The 22,040-nt window shown below is 35.2% G+C and overlaps 1 protein-coding gene across 2 annotated transcripts in view; it reads left to right on the forward strand.

The window, feature by feature from the left end:
• PLEKHA2 (pleckstrin homology domain containing A2) overlaps positions 1–14,629 on the forward strand; it is a 118,617-nt gene extending 103,988 nt beyond the window's left edge. For both annotated transcript variants that reach the window (XM_003757985.4, XM_031950729.1), the window contains exons 10-12: positions 4,502–4,565; positions 9,984–10,061; positions 11,868–14,629. In XM_003757985.4, the coding sequence (XP_003758033.1) occupies positions 4,502–4,565; positions 9,984–10,061; positions 11,868–12,227 (502 nt within the window). In that variant the 3' untranslated portion in view covers positions 12,228–14,629. The remainder of the gene's footprint in view (positions 1–4,501; positions 4,566–9,983; positions 10,062–11,867) is intronic.
• Positions 14,630–22,040: the final 7,411 nt, after the last annotated feature.

The following is a 22,040-nucleotide window of genomic DNA, read 5'->3' on the forward strand; positions in this document are numbered from 1 at the left end:
AATAACCTACTATGTGTCAAACACTGTGCAGGTCCCTTTAAAAATATTATCTCATTTGATTTTCACAAAAACATTGTGAGTTAAGTATTGTGATAATCTTAATTTTACAGTTGAGGAAACTTTGCCTGCAGGAAGGTTTTTAAATCAAAGAATCTTGGGGTTCTCATATATGGGCTGATAATGAATATGTAAGTCCCATTTACTTAATATCCATTTGGGGAACTCCCATCCATAGTTTATTCAATGAAAGACTTTACGCTAGGGATGACTTGTTTTATGCTATGCCTCATGCCTGAAACATTCTTATTTCCTCATCAATTCCTGGGAATTGCTTTTAAAATCCAAATCCTATCCAGATTTTTCTACGAAATCTTCCCCAGCAATTTAGGGCCCACAATGACCTTGCCTTTTTCTTTTTTTTTTTTTATTAATTTTTTTTCTTTCCAGTTTTATATTCTGTCTCTTCCTCCATTCCCATTGAGAAGGCAAGAAATATGATACCCATTATTTGCATGAAGTTGCACAAAACATATTTCCATATTAGTCATGTTGAAAAAAATCAAGTAAAATAAAGAAAAAAAAATGCCTTAATCTGCACTCAAAGTTCATCAGTTCTCTCTCTGAAGGATAATTTTCATTATGAATCTTGAAATTGTCAGATCTCACTCTTTTTTCTTAATTCCTAGAGCATTTAGCTTGTAACTCAGATTCTCATACTTGAATTTATTTAATAATTGCATTCAACAATTCAGATCAGTGTTTGTACGCTAGCTCAGCTACTTCCTGGGCAAGGAATTTCTCTGGGCTTTAGTTTCTTTATTGATAAAATGAGAGGGTTTTGTTAGACAATCTCTGAAGTCCCTTTAAGTTCTAAATCTGTGATCTTATGATCCTATTTTTTATTTGTGTCCTTATAATTATTTCATTAATCTTATCAACTAGCCTATAAGTGTCTTGAGAGCCAGAGTTAAGCCTTTTAAGCATCAATTTAGTTCAATAAACATTCCTTGAATGCCTCTTATGGGTAGGTCACTGTGCTGACCTATGAGGAACCAAAATGCTATAAGACAAATATCCTGTCCTCAAGGAATTCACAATGTCATGCCTTATAATTAGTCCAAATCACTTCTTGGTAGGATTTGATTTGACTAGAACCAGTGGGTAAAGATTATAAAGAGGTAGATTTGGTCAATTCCCTACATGTCTTGGATATTATTATTATTATTATTATTATTATTACAAAGATTTTCTTCTGGTCATTATTTCCCTTTTAATTCTAGCCACACTAATTTTATTTTGCAAAAATATTATCAGAGCTATTAATACTATCTCCTTTGATCCTTTCTAGCCCTAATTTAGTCAATATCCACTTTTATATAGAAAAGCTTTCCTAGTGATTAATTAGAACTGTTCAATAGCTAAATGAAACTGTTCCATTAATAATAGCATACAAGAGCATTTCAGACTTCTTGTTGGGAATGTTATAGAGAGTTAGTTGATTGTTTTTTTGGTTTTTTTCAATTCAATTACATATAAAAAGTCATGTCATAAAACAAAGTGAAGCCAAATAGAAGGAAACATTTTTCACAACTATGGAAAAGGGAAAGGTTCTTGACCAAAATAGGGATAGGGAGGATCAGAGGAAATCATATTAACAACTTTATTGGTATTTTTGCAAAATAAATTTAGTGTTAGAACATTTGATAGGAAAAAATACATGTCAATAGAATTATTAGAAATGGAAGAAAACTTGGAATATATAAATGAGAAAATCAAAAGTTACAACCAGGCAGATTCTTAGAATGTGAAATGTTAGAAAATAAAATAATAGAGCTAAGAGGAATAATAGAGTTTATTTCATCTAAAATCTTCCATTATACAGAGGAAATTGAAGCACACCCACAGAGGCCAAGTGACTTGGATTGGCCCATACAATTAAAAGAAGCAGATTTAGAATTACATGTCAGGTCTTCTGATTTCTAATCCAATGCTCCACACACTAGACCATTTCTCTTTTTTTCCTCATAAATCTTTTAAAGTTAATACATTTTATTTTAACAGCACCTTCATTTCTGAATATATCACTTTACTTCACTTTCCCTCCCAGTTCTTTGTCTTTCTTGGTAATAATGATTAGAAAAAAAGAGAAAAAGAAAAGCAGTTCAGCAAAACCAACCAACTCATCAATCATATCTGACAATATGTATAATAATATATTCTCTTAGCCAACACTCTGTAGAGAGAGAAGTTTTTCTCACTTTTTCTTGGCCAACCTTGGTCATTTAATTAATGTTGTCAAAACTTGTTATTTCATTCCTTCTTTTTGTAATTATAGTGAATATTGTTCTTGGTTTTCCTTACTACCCTTTTGATTAGTAGTTTTCTTTTATCAGTGATTTTGAACAGCCTTTCAAATAGGTATTAATAGTTTATACTTTTTTGATAGCTGTTTGTACATATCCTTTGACCATATTAACTATTGGGAAATGACTTGGTTTTATATATGTGAACTTGCTTTGTTTTTGCTATTACATCGTTATCATATAAATAAATAAATGAATTTAGTGTATTTAGAATTAAAAGGTGAACAGTGATTTTAAGGAAAATCTTTGCAGCAAACTCCTTTGCTTAAAAAACAACAAACCTTTGATATCCAAGATATCTGGTAACTGATAAAATCATATAACAAGAACCATTTCCTAGTAAATAAATGATCAAGTGATATGAATAGGCAGTTCTAAAGAAATCAAAAACCCATGTCAAAAATACTCCATATCACTAATAATAAGAGAAATGCAAAATTCAAACAATTCTGAGGTTCCATTTCACACAGGTCAGATTGGTAATGATGGTTAAAAAGGAAGATTGCAATTATAGGAGGAGCTGTGCAAGGATAGGCACACTTAAGCATTGTTGGTTCAATTGGTCCACACATGGTTAAAAACAATTTGGAACTATATTTCAGTAATTACTAACTGTATCTGCCCTTTGACCTAATAATACCATTACTAGTGACATATTCCAAATTGATCAAAGACAAAGGGTAAGGGTGAATATGTACAAAAATATTTATTATAAGCATTTTTTTTTTTTTTTTTTTTGTAGAATAGCATTGGAATAAAAGAATGTTCACCAATGGAGGAACGAGGGAACAAGTTATGGTATATTAATATAATAGTATATTATTGCACCATAACAAAAGGAGATTCAGAGAAACCTAGAGAGGTTTATATGAACTAATAAAAAAATGAAGTGAGAAGAACTAGATGACTATAATATTTAAAAGGAAAAGAATTCCAAATGTTTGATCAATGACCACTCACAACCAGCAAAATATTGATAAAGCTTAAGTCTATTTTTTGTTCAAGGACTATAGGCATAGAATATACCATACATTTCTAGACATGACTAATCAGTGGTTAGAGCTGGTTTTTGTTTTTGTTCTTGCTTTGTTTTTTTGATTCACCATACTTGTTAAAAGAAGAACTTTGGATGATGGGAGACATATTGAGGGATGGAGGGGGTGTTGTAGAGAAATGCAAAAATTAAACAAAGGCCCTCCTATGATATAGTTAAAAACTATACAGCAGAAGGCGGAAGGAAATTCAAAAGGAGACCAGAAAGAGCCATTCTCGAATTACTATGCTGTGAAATATATTAAGTCTGAAATGTAAAAAACTGAAACCAAAACATATATAATGATGTTTCAAGTCAAGTGTTTTGTTGTTGTTCAGGCATTTCAATTATGTGTAATTTGTTGTGACCCAATTGAGGGTTTTCTTGGCAAAGGTACTGGAGTTTTTACCATTTCTTCTCCAGCTCACTTTATAGATGAGGAAACTGAAGTAAAAAGGTTAAATGAGTTGTCCAGGGTCACAGGGCTAATAAGTGACTGAGGACAGATTTGAATTCAGAAAGATGAGTCTTCCTGATTCCAGACCCAACTCTTTATCCACTGCACCACTTGTCTGCTCTCCTGTCAAATATACTGTCCTCTTTTCCTGTTCTTTGTATAAGAACATGTCCATGTTTGTTGGTATTTGTTAAATTGATATTTTTAAAAGAAAATTTGAAGAAAAATTAGACAGGTTGTGGGCCTACTGTGGTCTTAGGATTCTTAATCTGGGGTCTACCGACCCATTTGAGGGAACCTGAGTAGAAAAAAATTCATATTTTTTTTTCCCCACTAGCCTGACATTTAGCATTTCCTTCATTTCTGAATGTAGACAATAATTTGTAGGGGTCTTGAGGTTTCATAAGACTTAATAAAGAATTCATGAACAAGAAAGGTTTAGAACCCCTGTTACTTGGAGAGAATCCTGATTGGTTGAATAAAGGTATTCTGATCTTTGAAATTTTTTTCTCAAATATTTTTCTAATTCCCTCTTTTCAAGAGATAGTTGGTACCACCAGAGTCATGAATATCTAAGAGAAGCTAAGTCTCCTGTAGTTATTCTAGCATATTTTTTTGTTACATTCTGTTTTCTGTCTTTATGTCTAGAGATCTCTTAATGAGAGACAACTTGTTTGAAATAATAACAAGCTCCCGGACCTTCTATATCCAGGTAAGATGCCCTTTATTAGTGTTTTAATAGCTTAGGATTAAGTGAACAGTTCATGAACTTCATTCTTTTCTCTGCTTTCTCTTTTTGCCTTCTCAGGGTCTAAATAGTAAATTTAGCACCTGACAGATATTCTTGGTCCCATTATCTCCTAACAGGATGTTTGCCCCAAACTTCCCAACCATACAAAAATAAAAACAGGCTGAACCACTGTACTGGAGAATGTGAGTTTGTATTCAGCTGATGTCAGCCACTGGATTCTAACTAAGCAGAGAAAAGGAGAACTGACCAGTGATTTCACTTCTCTTATCTGGTTTATTTTTAACCATAGCTCTGTATGTGGACGTTAGTTCTATATAGGAGGACAGAAGCCCAGAGTGCCTTGTTACAGGGCCAGGTGCACAGCCCAGCTGCACAGAGAAAGCCATTGTCTGGGCACTTGCTGTTCAGCCAGAGGTTCCCCTTCTCCACCCTGTTGGCTCCCTCCCATCTCTTGCCGCAGTCACAGGAGCTTCAAATTCCTGCCTGGCACTGGCCTTTGGAAAAACAGCCTTCTATCCAGGCTCTGTGCTTCCAGGGTTAAGTCTCCAGTACTATTAGTCCATAGATTGCTAGTATGGCACAGAGGATACAGTCCTGGACTTAGAAGATATGAATTCAGATAATCTCTTTGTTATTACAGTGATTTGGAGCATCTTCTTTCTGAACCACAATTCCATCTGTAAAATGTAAATACTAATCCTTGAGAAATCTTCCTTATGAAATTGTTGAAACTTAAATGAAATAATTTATATAAAATGTTTTTTTTTTTAAACTTAAAGTGCTTTATCAATGCCAACATTCTTATTATTACCATTTCCCAAGCTGACAAGATTATGGTGTGTCTTTCTTGATGGCCACAGTTTTCTAATACAAACCCTTCTATGAGTCAATTTGGTTGTATATTTCTGGATCTCAGAGCAAACTTTTCAAAGTTTCTCTTCTCCCATACACCATCACCTTTTTCCAAATACCCTCTGATGAGACTAACTAGAAACCCACTCAACTTTCATTGGCCTGTAGACATTTCCAAGTCTGCTTTCATAATAACTAAAATCATTGTTCCTCTCTGCCTGCACAAAACAGAGAGGTCAGGGCTTTTCTTAGTGAGTTGGACTAATTTAAATGCATGTATGTACATATATGTGTATGAGTATATACATATATGTATACACACATGTTTTTCCCCCTGTATTTGCTGACTATTTTCTCCTAGAGACAGCAAGAGTTTTTTTTTCATTTCAAGGAAGAAAAAGCATAATGAATGATGAAAAATGATGGAAAAAAAAACTTGGAAAGTGGTTGTTATTTAAGGCAAGAAGTGTGATAGCTTTCTGTTTATTGCAATTCAAGAAACATTAATTTCATTTTAATCTTAAAAAAAACTTTTGTAATATTTAACCTATATCATATTGCTTGCTGTCTTATGGAGAAGGGAGGAAGGGAGAAAAATTTGGAATACAAAGGTTTGCAAAGGTGAATGTTGAAAATTATCTTTGCATGTATTTGGAAAAATAAAATATTATTGGAAAAAATTTTCGTAAACTTACTAATTTTTAAAATAAATATTTTTAAAGTATTATTTTTACATTTTAATTTATTTTTTAAAAATTAATTTTAAAAAAATTATTTGCTTCTTTGTGTCCTCTTCAGAATCTTTGCAAGCTATACAACTCTGGGAAAATCACTCAACCTTTCTTTGCTTCAATTTCCTCACTGGTAAAATAGGGATAAGCACCTACCTCACAGGGCCATTGTAAGGATCAAATGATATATGTAATATGCTTTTCAAACTTTCAAACTTAAAGTAAACTTACAAAAAAAACCAAACATCTTGGTTCTCCAGAGCAGAAGCAAGTACATTAACAGAAAAAAAAAACAAAATGAAAACAATCATGCAAAATGTTTTTAATAGTATTTTTTTTATTTACATGTAAAGATAATTTACAGCATTTATTTTTATAAGATTTTAAGTACCAAATTTTTCTCCTTCTCTCCTCCCTCCCCAAGGTAGCAAGCAATCTGATAGAGGTTATACATGTACAATCATATCAAACATATTTCCACAGTCATGTTGTGAAAGAAGAATTAGAATAAAAGGGAAAAACAATGAGAAATAAAAAAAACACAAAAAAGTGAAAATAGCATGCTTTGATCTGCATTCAGATTCCATAGTTCTTTCTCTGAATGTGAATAGATTTTCCATTATGAGCCTTTTGGAATTGTCTTAGATCTTTGTATATACGATATGTTTTTGCTGTAGTCTTTTCAAATTCAGCTGAGGCCAGGAAGCCTTTGGCTTTATTTTCTTTTTTCATGTATAATTGTGGTTCTGATTCTATTTTTATTGCTTGCATTACTTGATATAAGTTTTATCCTATTTTTCTCTATTCATATTTATCATATTTTATGACACCGCATTCTATGAAGTATTTAACCATAACATATTTGGCCATTTTCCAACCATACTCTAATATAAGAAATTTTAGAATCCTATAGAGAAAGAAATGTATCTAGTGTCTGTTCATTCTACCCTTACGCTATCTATGCATTAATAGCCTCCTCCTCTGTTCTTCCCACAAGACTTTCAAGAGTTTACTTGCAAATTTATTGAGTTCTTATTGTAGGAGATGTAGGATAACTTCATAGGTAAGAATGCTGGAATCAGGAAAACCTGACCTTAATCTTTGGCACACATCAGCAAGTCGCAGACTCTGAGTTTTTTTCATATCTAAAATGAGAATAATAATCCCAGTAGTGCTCCTACTTTGCAGGGTTGTTGTGGCTTTCAAGTCATGATATATAGAATATGTTTTGTCAGGGTTGAAGCTCTGTATCAGTACATTATTAATGTAATGTAATCATATATGTAGTACATATGTATACATATATATACACAGACACATTATACATAGGTATGTGTATATACATATACAACAGTGTCAGCCACTGAGTATTTTAGATCTCAGTGTTCAGATATCGAAGTGTTGAGTGTTTATATATTTCATGGTCCTTTCAAAGTCTAAACGGACTTTACAGCCTAATTGGAGAATAAGACAAATTCACAAATAAGTATAATACAAGGCTCTATTCTTGATCTCGTTCCTTTTTTTTATCAGTGATGTCAGATGGTAATAGGATTGTTATGCTTATCAAATTATCCCTCAGGGAGCTAGAAGAGATCACTCACAGTTGGGTGGCAAATTCAGGATACAAAATGATTTTATTTAATAGAGTAAAATAATGAGCTCAATCTGCTATGTTGAGATTTAATAAGGACAAATGTTACATTATAGTTCTGAAAATCACCCATACAAGTACTAAATGAGGGAACTGTGAGTATATAATAGTTAACTGTGAAGAAGGATCTTGGTGATTTAGTGGTCTGTAAGAGCAAACAATCTCAAAAAATAACAGATCTTGGTGATTTAGTGGTCTGTAAGAGCAAACAATCTCAAAAAATAACACAATTTTAAATTATGTTATATAAAAGGCCTATTAAATAGGGAGGTGATAATCCTACTGTCAGACATCACTAAACCTAGGGAGACCTCATCTCATTGTTTGTATTTGTTTCTTCAGAATCTATGCTAGTTATACACTCTGGGCATATCACTTAACCTTTCTCTGTCTCAGTTTCCCCATTGATAAATTGGGGATGAGCACCTACCTCACAAGGCCATTGTAATAATCAAATGATATAAGTAACATGCTTTTCAATCCTTAAAGCTTTTATAAATCTCTGCTATTATCTTACATATAATTTATTTTTAATTTTTAAATGTTACATAATTATAACTCCAGATAGTACAAATTAGAATACATGCAACCACTTTATGGGATTCATTATTTGAACTAATTGGGACCTAGTCATGCTGTCCCAGAAATAAGGAATATCATCAACTCATTCTTGTTGAGATGTTTGGGATTGAATGTATTCTGCAAATGGGCTCTTCAAAATGGGGATTATACAGAGAGGGCAACATTTAACTTAAACGAAATTGTCTTTAGAGGTGAAATTCTAGGCACTATAGAACTTAAAATTGGGGGGAACTGCCAAATGAAAATCATCTTTTACTCTACTAGTCCATGCGACGCATTATGTTGGCTGGATATATTTCTTTGAGGGCTCTCTGGAGGTACTCTTCCACTACCTTTTTATTTTCTTAGTACAAAGATGAATTTGGTTTGTGGATGGAAATTACTCCAGTTGCTACAAAACAACCAGGAGATGTGAGTACAGGATAACTTGGTGCTAGGTTAAGTAAGAGAAATATTTAATAGTATAATGGGAAAAGTCACTGAAGAGGGAATCAGGGGAGCTGTGTTGTTCTAGTTTTGCCCTTTACTACCTGAGTGACTTTGATTGAATCATTCAATCCCTCTAAGCCTCCATTTTCTTACTTCTTTAAAAAAAGATATATATATATATATATATGGATTTGGTCATCTCTGTGGTTTGTCCCAGCACAGTAAAAAAAGAACTAGTTTTGGAGGCGGTGGACCCTGTATTCAAATCCTATCTTAGATATTCATCATCAGGGTGATCTTGGGCTATTTATCTTACTTCTCCAGCCTGAGTTTCCTTATCTGCAAAATAAAGGTTTTGGACTCAATGACCCCTTGTTGGTCCCTTTCAGTTCTAAACCTGCAGCAGCATGGAAACAAGGTCTCAAGGAAATATTACTATTTCCTTTGGGCAAAGATCATGGTTTGCTTAATCTGATGACATTCTAGGAAAATGAATTAGTCATAGAAAACTCGTCTCAGATTCAGAGCCAGAAAGAACCCTAGAAATCACCCAGCCCAGTCTCTTGGTTTTAGAAATGAAAAAAGCTCAGATTGCTCATGGTCATTCAGGCAGTAAAAGATGGGACAGTAATCAGTGATTGCTGAGCTTGCTTCCTCCCTCCCTTCCCCAAGCTGCCAGCTGCCCCCTCGTGGGATGAACAGATATCACTTGGTGTCATTTGTTTCTGTTTCCATTTTTTAAAATGACATTTTATGGTGCTAATTAACCCAGTGACAAACTCAGATATACTCTTTTTTTTCATGTGGCTAATAAAGGACTTTGCTTTGTTTAGTAAAAGGATTTTATTTTTCTTGCTTTCTCAGTTGAAGGGAGAGAGATGGGAGAAAGAAAAAAAAATGTGTTTTAATTTATTGAAAAATTTTTAATTACAAAGAAATGTAGTTATCAAAAATACTTTTTTTACATTCATTGGTGTTCAGATAAGGACCCCTAAATCTTGTGATCCAAAGATCCCTTCCCAGCTCTAAGCTTTTATGATTCGGTGAACTTCTAAGGTTAAATAAAAGGGTTGAAAATGGGCAGAAACTGGGTCCTTAAGTGCTTCCACACAACCCATAAATGTTTTCCAGGCCGACAGCCCAGAAGACATGCACAGCTGGATCAAGGAGATTGGTGCAGCTGTCCAGGCTCTCAAGTGCCATCCTAAAGTAAGTCACATCTTTGCTGTTATGCAGTTAATACCAATTAAAGATAATGCTTACTGAGGGGGATGCTTTATTGGATGATGGGGACAGGCAGGAGGCTTGTGCCCAGGATGCAGCTGCAGCATTAGGATGTTCTCTTTTTAATTTGTTTCTCCAGTGGTCTAGATGCAAGTTTGTTTTTTTTTTTTGGGGGGGGGGTGGCATTGGGATTTTTCAGGGTTATTTTTAAGGAAAGAGGTTAGAGTAGTTATGGAGAGCTGGAGGAAAGGAAAGATGTAATGTTTATGCTGCATTCTGCAGCAAACCTACCTGCCACTGAGATCAAAAGACAGTTCTGGATCCAGACTTCACATGCCATTGAGTTTGTCTGGGTTTAAGTTGGGAGGATGCCTGGAGTTATAAAATAGAGATGTTGGGGGAGGTGGTTTTCTTAGGCATTGGAATAAACTGCACAAAGAAAGTGTGGTAAAGTGGGGAAAGCACTGAATTGGATTATGAGGAATTCTGATTTTATCAGCCATTTAGTTTTTCCCAGTCTCAGTTTCCTTCTGTGAAATGAGGGGATTGGACTAGCTGCTCTCTGAGGTCCTATCCAATTCTAATTCCTATGATATGAACTTGTAATTTAAGACCCTCAAGAATCTGGTTCTAGCCTTTTTCCACCCAGATTTCTCACAATCTATGTCCCAGGCAGCCTGTAATACTAGCTTTTTCACAATCATATCCTGTCTTCTGCACTTCAGTGCATTCATAAATGTTGTTGTCATTCACAATTGGTATAGTCTCCTTCAGAGGTATTTCGGTAAATGTTTAACAACAGGTTCTCAAAAAAAAACAACAAAAAAACGGACACACCAAAAAACATATAGACAACAAATTTTAAAAGGTAAATCTGCATTATTAACACTTAAATCTAGATAACAATCAACAAAATAATTAATTAAATCCCAATTGGTAGCATTTTCCCCACAGTTGTAAATGCTCACATGAACCTTTAACAGTTGGCTTTTTTGAGTTAGTAGGAACTGGCTCCAGCACGTTTTTGCTCTCCTTCCTTATTTTTGCCAGTTTTTACCTCTTTTTTCAAGTCTTTGAAGTATCTTCCCCAAAAATGGAGAAAAAGAAACAGAAAGAAGGCCAGACAAGGACAACTTGGAAAGCTACAAGTTCATCTTATTTTAGTGTCCCAAAAGTCTTAGTGCAGCTTAGGTGCTAATAAGCTTAATAAAATTTAATACGCTTATTTAGTAATAATTGCTTTAAATAAGCCTAAGCTGCATTAAGACTTTTGAGACACTGTATGCTTAAAAAGAAAAAGAAATAGTATGTGAGAGCCACAATTTCAGGTTTAGCCTTCTTTTCCTATTCTGCTATGTATATAATTCTCTTCTTCTGTTCTGCCATGTACCTTCACATGCCCATTCTACTTTGCATTTGTTAAGTCCAATAAAAAATAAAAATTAAACACAAAAAGAATTTTTAAGTGCCACTTTCCTTATAAAGTCTGTACTGATTGCACCAACTGAAAATGCTCTTTTTAAGTCACATTGCACTCAGTCACATTGTTTTCTATTATGTTCTATTCTAACAATCTATAATTGTTTCCATTATGTTTTATATTGTTTCTATTATGTCTTATATTAATTATAGTGTTTTTGCAAGCAGGATTTATTTTGTCTCAGTTTTCTATCTCTAGCACCTAGGATAGGGCTATGCATAAGTGCTTAATGAAGAGGTGTTTATCAAATTAAATTCCTGACACATAATATTATTGATACGTATTTGTTATTTTGCCCTCTTCCACTGCAGGAAATGTCCTTCTCTAGATCAATTTCTTTGTCCCGGCCTGGAAGCTCCAATTTCTCAGGTGTGCCCAATTCCACCCAATGCAGAGGACGGCCATCTGGGGAAGAGAAGAAAGCTCCCTGCAAAGCGCCCTTCATTGCTTCATCCTGGCAGCCCTGGACACCTGTCCCACAAGCAGAGGAAAAACTGCTTCTTGACGAAGAGACTCCTGGAGGCTCCCCATTCATGTCCAGACTCGGGGAACGTGATGCTTCTGTGCTGTCAAGTTCTCGAGTACGGCATCGATCAGAGCCCCAACACCCCAAAGAGAAACCATTTATGTACAACCTGGATGATGAGCACATAAGGACCTCCGATGTGTAATCAGGCACAGCAGGGCTAGCGAGATGGGAAAGGGGCTCCTGTGACCTGAACCTTATCATGAGGGGCAGCGGTGCTTCAGAAATACTTCTGTGGGGTTCCCCAGGCAAAGGGTTCTACAGGCCAATATATATTTAACCTGCTGGAGCAGGGACAAGGGACCAGTGGTACCATGGCTGTGTTCATTAAGAATAGTAGAGCTCAGCTCCAGGTTCTGAAGTATTCATCAGACTGTTCTGTGACCTCTTTGTTGAGATGTCCTTTCAGCAGTTACCAGTTTCCTGTTCTAAGTAGATGGGCTGACTTTTCCTCTAACAAAGCTCTTTATCTGTGTGCTTTTTTCCCCTGACACAAGAAATTTTATTCACCCAATGTTGCTATTATACTTCTTGGCCAAGATCTGACAATACAGGGTAGAAATGATGATACAGACCAATCAAGGTGAAAACAGCTGGTGGAGCCTGAGGAAGGATCAAGATTTCTTCCCAGAGATCTTGGGGGACTATGATACTTTTGCTTGTTCTTGGATTTTTCATAATACTCCTATTGTATCCCATCCTCCTGTTAAGAATAATCTGTTTGAGAGGTAGTGTTAATTTTGGTCAAAATTCAGTGTTTTTCTCCAGGTTATAGGCATGGACATTTTTCCCTGGAAGGATGACAAAAGAAGGGGAGAGTATGGGACCCAGTTCCACCACAGAGTATATAATAGGTATATGAAAATGCTAAGTTGTCTTTTGCATACTTTTTGAAATATGAAACAGCCAAATACTGTGAAGTCATGAGACAGGAGAGCCTACCCATCCTGTTGGCATGCAAAGCCCCGCTCTTTGTTGTCAAATGGGTATTGCTTCCAGTGTGATGATATTGAGATTGTGGAGGATTAATGAATATGATGATTCCATAGTCTCATGTGTGACTGGTCAAAGCTTTACATTCCCAGAATTTGGACTCATATTAACTTTGAAAGTAAGTGCTGGGCCTGCTATGGAAAAGGAAAAACGAGGTTCAACCAAGTGAGCTGTTTTCTACCCCTGTTTTCCAGCCAGACTATATTGTCTTGTCAAAGGTGAAGAACTATTCCTTTAGCAAAAAAGAGCCAACCTCACTTCTTGATAATTTTTCATGATTTCTTAGACAATTGGAGATTGGTTTGTAGATAAGACCAGACCCCTAAATTACCCCAGAATTATCCCAGTTGATCAATTAAAAAAAAATCCCTCACTTATATCCTTTGAATAATGAGTTGCATAATTTAGGGTACATTGAAGACTCTCTCCATTTCCTCCCTTAACATTTCCCCAAGTAAATCCTTGGGATAGGTAGAGAATGTTCAGTATCTATTATTAAAGAAACAAAATTTAATCAACAACTTTCAGAATCTTTTTTTTAAAGATCCATGAGATTATTAAAAACCCATCTTTTGATATTTAAATTATGGAAAACCTGTATAGGCATTTTATGGTAAAATAATTTGGGGAGGGATATGATATTTGTACTTTTAAGAAAACAGAAACGTGTTTTGTGAAGTGTGTATAAATGTAAACTACTGTTATTGGGAAAATAGAAATCAGTTTGAGACCACTGGATTCAAAAGACCAACGGTCAGATCCTGGCTCTGACACTTAAATTTAAGGCCTCTCAGGCCTTAGTTTCCTCAATAAAATGAAGGAGTTAACCTTTATCAGTGGTTCTCAATGCATGGTCCTGGGACTCCTGAAGTCCTCAAGACCCTTTCAGAAAATCCTTCAGTTCAAAACTGTTTTCTTAATAATATTAAAACATTTTAATTTTGAATTCAGCAAATATCAATAGATATAACCAGCTGCTGGAACCAGCTCAAACTAGCTCTCAATAGCTTACTGTTGAATTTCCAGTGTGACTACTTACACCTTGGAAATCCATAAATGCTACAAATCAGGGATTGGTTTATTTTGTTGATTATCTAGAGTTAAGAAAGTGATGGAGAAAATGTTAATAATGCAAATTAAACTTAAAAATGTGCGGTGTGTACATTTCTTTTTTTTCTGGAGAATTGGTTATTTACTGGCATACCACTAAATATACCTACATAAACAAAAGATCTTGGCATGGAGGATGGGAGGGGGAGCTCATTTTTTGTGGTGTGTGTCAAAGAGTTCTGAGATCAGAAGTTTGAACTACTGGGTTAGATGATCCCCTTCTAGCTTAAGATCCCTGTGATTCCACTAACTGGAGCATCCTCAGGTATCCATTAGAAAAGCATAAGAAATTTAATTTTTCTATCCAAATGATAAAGTATGACTTTTCATGTTAGAATATATCTATAGTCACAAAGAAAATCTCCTAACATATAACACAGATGTGTATGCCTACATATGAACTATACAAGTGTGTATATACATATAGACACATGCATATTTATAGTATATGTATAAAATTTTCACTGGGAGTTTTAAAAGTTATCTGGGGTTTGATAAATCTGGGCAGTTATATGACTTACAGACAAGTATTTGCCTCCACCCCAATTCCTCAAGAGTTTCCATTTCCTTATCTGTAAAATGAGATTAGATTAGATCTCTAAAGCTAATTCCAGCTCTAAATATTAAAATTAATAATTTTTTCCTCTTAAACCTATGCAACTATCTTTACAGTTATGCCAAGTCCGTATGAGAAAATGTTTTCCCTTTTTAAATTGTTTTGTCAGTCTTAGGGAGTGACACCCTGCTAGGGGCTGGGGATTAGAACAGAAAGAATGAAATGGCCTGATTTCAAGAAGCTTACATTTGAAAAATCTCCCATTTAGACCCATAAATAATGCATCTGCTTTGACTATTAAAACAATGATTTTTTATTTTTCAAATAAAAGCTGGTGTCTAAAGGAAGAGGTTAATAGAAATGCTTTTGCATAAGTAAACATCTACCTTTTCTAATTGGGATTACTATGCAGAAAACACTTTTTTAGATATTCACACCCCCTCAAAAAGTGTACTTTCAGGATTATATTTTTCTTTTTTCTTTTTTGTTGAGGCATTTGGGATTAAGTGACTTATCCAAGGTCACACAGCTAGGCAGTGTTTGAAGTGTCGGAGACAGATTTGAACTTCTGTCCTTCTGACTTCAAGGTTGGTGCTCTATCCACTGCGCCACCTAGCTGCCCCCAGGATTATGTTTTTCTTGATTTATTTTTCATATTTAGAATTATCCCTTGAAAGGTATGGTTTATGCACTGACTTATGTCTTCTCCCTAGAGTGAGCTGAGTTCTCTGATCTTTTGACTATGAAGTGACCAGGAAAAGCCACCATTCACTTCTAGGTCATTGTAACTTGGTTTTTTTTTTTTTTTTTTAACCTTGTCTTCAAAAATTCTTAATTAAAAATAATTTAATGGCATATGGCAGACATCTCATACTGATTAGCTAAAAGGCTTTTTCTTCACCATGCAGGAAGCACATAAGAAATTATCATAGAATATCCATAAATGCTCATCAAACACCCACATATGTCCCCTGTGTATCCCTTTGCCCTCAACATATTTCAATGACCAGGATTTAAAGATTCTTTTTCAAATTTTGCTTCTGATGTAAAACTCCTCTCCAGTCAGTTTAAAGAAGCATCCCATCTATCGGAAACCAAATTCTCCTTTTTGGGAAACTTTAGCATTTCTATCAAAGAACATATTGTGATAGATTGCATAATGGTGATTAATCAATAAAATGGCATTTATTAAGCTTTTACTATGTACAAAGTATGGGGCTAAGTGCTGGGGATACAGAAAGAAATCAAGAATGGTTCTTAGGATGTAGCAGCAAAGCAAAAAATAATGTCTTCTTTTAATTTCCCATTAATAAAATGTTTCTCTTTAATGTGCAACCATTTTTCATTGTCAAAGATTTAAGTGACACAAATTTCACTTCCCCAATCTTAAGTAATTATGACCACTGAAGGGCCAGAGGCCACAGCATCTTCAGAGGAAGTTGACAGATTCCATCTACACAAGGGATGCTTCCTTGGATTGTGGATGCTACTATTCCCATGGATCTGGGGTGTCTCCAGCAGGGTCAAAGGGGAGATATTGGCTGTGGTTTGACTTGTGTGGCACATACCACCTCCTGTCTCAATATGCTTAGTGTACTGGTGACTGTGTTAGTGGTCACTATGATGGTGAAATTATCTATTTTATCCTATCCAAAGTCCATTTGTAAATGTGGCATTTATGATCCCCAAGAATATACATCTTAATTTTGATACTTTGGTGTCTTCATAGTGGGAATTCATTGCAGCCTCTTTGTTTCTTCCATTCCAACATAAGGTGCCATATAATAAATCCTACAAGGGGAATTTACCTAGCAATCTGGAGACTTTCGGGATATCAGTGCAATACTTGGGCTATCCATCTGCTATCCTTTTCTATTGCTAGGATACTGACCACTTATCTTAAGAGTTTGGAGAAAACACCAGCCTGAATTGATAATCTATTTGGAATTCCAAGTTAGAACCTTACTGAAGTTTTAGCCACAAATGGAGAAGGTTGTTTTGCAAGAAGTTAAATGAATTGTATCCCAAAAGATGTGGTCAGAGAATTTGGGCATTGAAACTTAATCCCTATTCTCTTGAAGAGAAAAAACTCTTCAAATCACTCCCAGTGTACCTGCGTCCTTGCTGCTTCTTGCACAATACTATTCAGTCTCCAGGTTCTAGGCATTTGTATTCCCCATTCTTGAGATACCCTCTCTTCTCATCTCTACTTCTGACTTCTCCTTCCTCCAAGTCTTAGTTAAAATCCCTATGAGAAGTCTTTCCTCATCTACCTTAATGGTAGTATCTTAGTACCTTCCCTCTTTGATTATCTCCAATTTATTTTGTAGATAGCTTGTTTGCACAAAGTTGTTTTCATGACATCTTTCCCCATTAGTCTATTGGAGAGCAGACATTCTCTTTTGTCTTGCTTTGTATTCCCAGCACTTAATGCAATGTCTGCCACACAATAAGTACTTAATAAATGGCTTATTCACTGACTAAGAGAGAAAAATGTATACCATTAAATATTTTTTAGCTAAAGTGACAGTATCTACAATCCCTCATAGTGTTAATACCAGAAGTGATCTTGCATCTACCATAACTACACCTCTCCTTTTACAGAAAAAGAAAATGAGACCCAAATTAGTGACATGACTTTACATTAAACAACTAATTAGTGACAGAGCTAGAGCTTTAACCCAGGTTTGACCACTAGCCAAAGGCCCTTTCTATCAATTTATACAGCACTTACATATGTCAGACACTATGCTAAGAGCTTTGATATTAAATAATTTAATCTTCATAGCAATCATGGGAAATAGACATTATTCCCATTTTACAGATGAGGAAAGAGAAGCAAACACATTCAATGATTTGCTCAGGCTCACACAGCTCGGAACTATCTGAGGTCAGAGTTGAATTTGGGTCCATTCCCTGGTCCACTCCTCTCTCCATTGTCCACTTTATCCAGATTGGTTGCAGGCATTACATTTCCCAGCAAAGAACTTTTTTTCCAAAGTAATTCCCAATTATTTCTTTATGGTCAGGAGGTTTTTAAAATAGTCCCTTAACAACTTTGTGAAGATTTGCTTTCAAAATCCTTTTTTTCCAATAGTCCCTCTCTCTGAAAACTAGAGTTTAGTTGGGGGCTGTAGAGCTTAAAACTCTATAATGTAATGCACTTTACCCAAATATTTGTTGGAAATTTTTTTTTTGGAGGAGAGATATTAATAGCCCAGCTTTAGACATTTTGAATGACAATTCCAGAAGTTTGGGAGGAGGTTTCCTTTCTTTCCTTTTTAACGTCATAGTTATCTTTTGGTTTTGCATTTCTTTAACTTCTGACAGTTTCCTCTTTCCTCCTCCACTCCCCCCATATTCAATCCCATACAATAAAAGAAAAAAGGGAAAAAGCAGTTCAACCAAATCAGGGAGTAGATTTTTCTAAAAAGTACCTTTATTTGGCTATATTGCTGATACATACCTATGTCTGCCTAGTATACTAAGCTCCCAGGAATGAAGAGTATGATTGTTTTATATTCATATACCCTGGAAACAATATTCTCTTCCCTTTTTCTCCCCTTCTACTCTAGTCAATGACAAGTAATAGGTTTGCACTTAGCCCTGTTATTTATATTACCTATGTGACTATGGGTCTCACTTAACCTTTAAACCAAATTCTATAAAATGGAAGTGATTGAACTAAATGATCTTATGTGGTCCATTGCAGCTCCAATTCCTATATTTCTAGTCATCTGCATGATGCTTCACAGTGAATAAAATGTTTCCTCACACATTATCTCAGTTCTTCAAAATACCTAAAATAGACAAGGTAGTGGATAGAGTCTTCTACTTGGATACAAGAAGATCTGGCTTCGAAATCTTAGGAACTGCTAGGTAAAAGACCATAGACAAGTAATTTATTCTTGGTTTATATTATAAAATTATAAATTGGGTTTAATAATAGCACTCATCTAACAAAGTTATTATGAGGATCAAATTTTAAAAGAATATAAAAGACTTCTGCAAATTTCAAAGTGCTATATTAAAACAAGCTATTATTATATCATCCCTGTTTTTCAGATGAACATAACTTGTGTAACTTGCCTAAGATTGCTGTTCAGTCCCATATGATTCTCTGTAACTCTCTTTGGGGTTTTCTTGGCAAAGATACTGAACTGGTTCGCCATTTCATTCTCTAGATGGAGAAACTGAGGCAAACATGTCCAGGGTCATGAAGCTAATAAGTGTCTGAGAGCAAATTTTACTTCAGATTTTCCCGTTTCCCTTTCAGTTGCTCTATCCACTTTGTCTTTGCCTAAGATTATACCGTGAGTAAGTGGGACTTGACACTGGTGTCCTGATGCTGAAGCCACCATCTTTCCTTCCATTACCCTGCAAAGTTGAAAGAAATGTATTTGATGTTAATTGAGAGGATAAATAAATAATCTGCATATTATGGAAACTTGTAGCTGTTTGGGTTGTGGGAATACATGTAGTATGAAAAACAAAGCTTTTAAAACATCAGATAATGACATATGAGAAGAAAATGATAAAGTTAGAATTGGAAGGGATTTTAGAAGCCATGAAATCCAACTTCATCCAGAGCATTGAGGCAAAGTCACCCAGTTAGAGGATTGTCTAAGGCAGAATTCAAACTTCTTTCTACTAGGCTCCAATTCCACCACTGTAACCAATACGTCACCAAACTGTCTCCTTTTTAAGTAGAGCTTTTTATTTTTGGTGTTTGTTTTTTCTCCCGTCCTTTCATATTTCCTTTTATGTTTGTTTCACTGTCTAAAGCAGACAACCCAGGAATTTGTCTCTGTTTTTAAAATTAAATGAAGAGGACATTTGACATAAATTGTTCCTCTAGTTCTCCTTCTTTCTGTTGATTCTGTTGTGAACTATGGTTTGATTCGTGTGTGTATTTTTTTCCCTAAGAAAGTCTCAGCTATGAAATGTACTCACTGTAACACAGAACCAGAACTGCACGAAAACTGGTGCTTTTCACTTTTGTGATTTGTACTAGGAATCATTACACAAAATCCTTTTCTACAGCTATTTTTTGTTGTTTGTTTTATAATAAAATGTTATGGCATATTGATATATGAGCCGTGGTAGTCTTCTTGAATCTTCTTTTTGACAGTGACTCACCTTACATCTCTCAAGGTTAAGTAAGATACTTTCCTGCCTCCTTTTAGAGACACACAGCTACTAAATTGCAATTAAAATTTAATTAAATTCAATAAAAGATAGGCAAAAAAAAAAAAAAAAAAAAGGAGCTACAAAGGGAGGGTTCCCATGACTGATGGTATTTTTCTAAAAAGATAGAAATCTCAGCATCTTAGGGCTGAAGGAGATATCAATTATCAATCCTCAACTAAAGTGGGAATACCCTCCTACAACAATCCTCACAGTTCTTCAGTCTCTACTCAAAGAACTGAACTAGAAGTCACTACCTAATCAAGAACTACATTTAAAAATGTAGAATACAAGATAATTTCAGCAGCATGGGGAACCCCTTTCTATCAACAGACAAATAGGAAATAAATCCTAGGGAGGTGATGAGACTTACCGAAATGAGAAGACTGTACTAGGCTGCCAGAATTACATACTAAGAAAAGAATTGTAAAGCTATCTAACTCAGATCTTGCATTACTGTTGTTTATAGTAATCTGGTTTAGAATTCAAAAATTAGATCACTGTGAGAACATCTTCTTTGCCAGGTGAAAGAAAATCTATGAACAAATTATGAAGAGTAAATGTGCAGGTTCAGATTCTTGTAAGTTGTATGACCTTGAGAGAGCCACTCCCCTTTCTAAGCCTCAATCTTCCCAGTCTCAATTTTTAAGCTAAACCAACCTTTGTCATCTAGTCTAATACTCTTTTTCCTTTTCAGAAAATAAAATGAAAGCAGAAGAAGAGAAGTGTAGTGGCTTGTATACAGAACCCTATAAAATGATGCCTTTGGATGAATCTTAGAGTTCTGTTCAGTTCTATAAATCTATGGCTTTGGAAAATCTCATTATCATATATGTGGTTTTAATTACTCTGTCTCATTAATTCATATCTATATTTGCCTGAGTTTAAAGTCAGAGAATCTGGGTTCTCTTCCCACCTAAGATACTTCCTATGTAATTTGATCTTATTTCATTTGGTGATTAGCATCTTTATGCAAATAATTCTCATGTCTTTTCCCAGATCTGATCTCTCTCCTGAGCTCTAGTCCCAAATCATCAGTTACCTTTTAGATATCTTAACCTCAATATGTCCAGAATCAGAACTTGTTATCTTTCCCTCCTCCCCTCCCCCTCAAAGCCTTTTCTCTTTCAAACTTCCCTATTATTCTTGAGGCATCATAATTCTCCCAGTCACTGGCTCACAGCCCAATTCCTCACTCTCCATACATAAGCAGTTAAATCTTTTCATATCTACTTTTACATATCTCTTCTACTTCCCCTTTGCTCCACTCAGTTACTAGGTAGGTGTTCATTACTTTATGCCTAGATCATTGCAATCAACTTCTGTTTGGTCTCTCTGTCTTAAGTGTCTCCCCGCTTCAATCCATCACCCACTCAGCTGCCCAAGTGATTTTTCTGAAGGTGCATGTCTGACCAGCTGTCACCTTCCTCCCCTCCCACCAAGAAGCCCTAGTGTTTTCTTATTGCCTCCAAGAGAAGATGCCAGTTTGATATTTGAAACTTTTCACAACTTCGCCCCTTCCTACTTTTCCTACTTCTTACCTTTTACTTCCCTTCATGTATTCTTTGATTCAGTTATGCTGGCCTTCTTGTTAATTAATCTCTTCCATGTTGAAAGCTTTTCACTATCTCCATTGCTGGGAATGCTTTTCCTCTTCATCTCTGCCTCTTGAGTCAATTTAAATCAAATCTTTTCTATGAGACTTTATCTAAACCATCCTCTCTCCCCTCACTGCTAGTACCTTCCCTCAGAGAATATTTTCCAGCATTATATAACTTGTATTATTAGTACATTACTTTTGTTGTTGTTCAGTCATTTTAGTCATGTTCAACTCTTTGTAACCTGATTTTGGATTTTCTTAGCAAAGATACTTTTGCTATTCCTTTCTCCAGCTAATTTAATAGATGAGGTAAACTGAGGCAAACAATTAAATGACTTGCTCAGGGTCACACAGCTAATAAGTGTCTGAGGTCAATTTTGAACTCAGGAAGGTGAGTCTTCTTGACTTTCAGGCTAGATATCAGGCTAGACCCACACTCCCCCAGTTGTCCTGAGACCTAAATGTACATAATTATTTGCATTTTATCTGCTCCCTAGGCTGAGTTCCTTCTG

The sequence above is a fragment of the Sarcophilus harrisii genome, chromosome 2 (assembly GCF_902635505.1).
Source record: "Sarcophilus harrisii chromosome 2, mSarHar1.11, whole genome shotgun sequence".
NCBI lineage: Eukaryota > Metazoa > Chordata > Mammalia > Dasyuromorphia > Dasyuridae > Sarcophilus > Sarcophilus harrisii.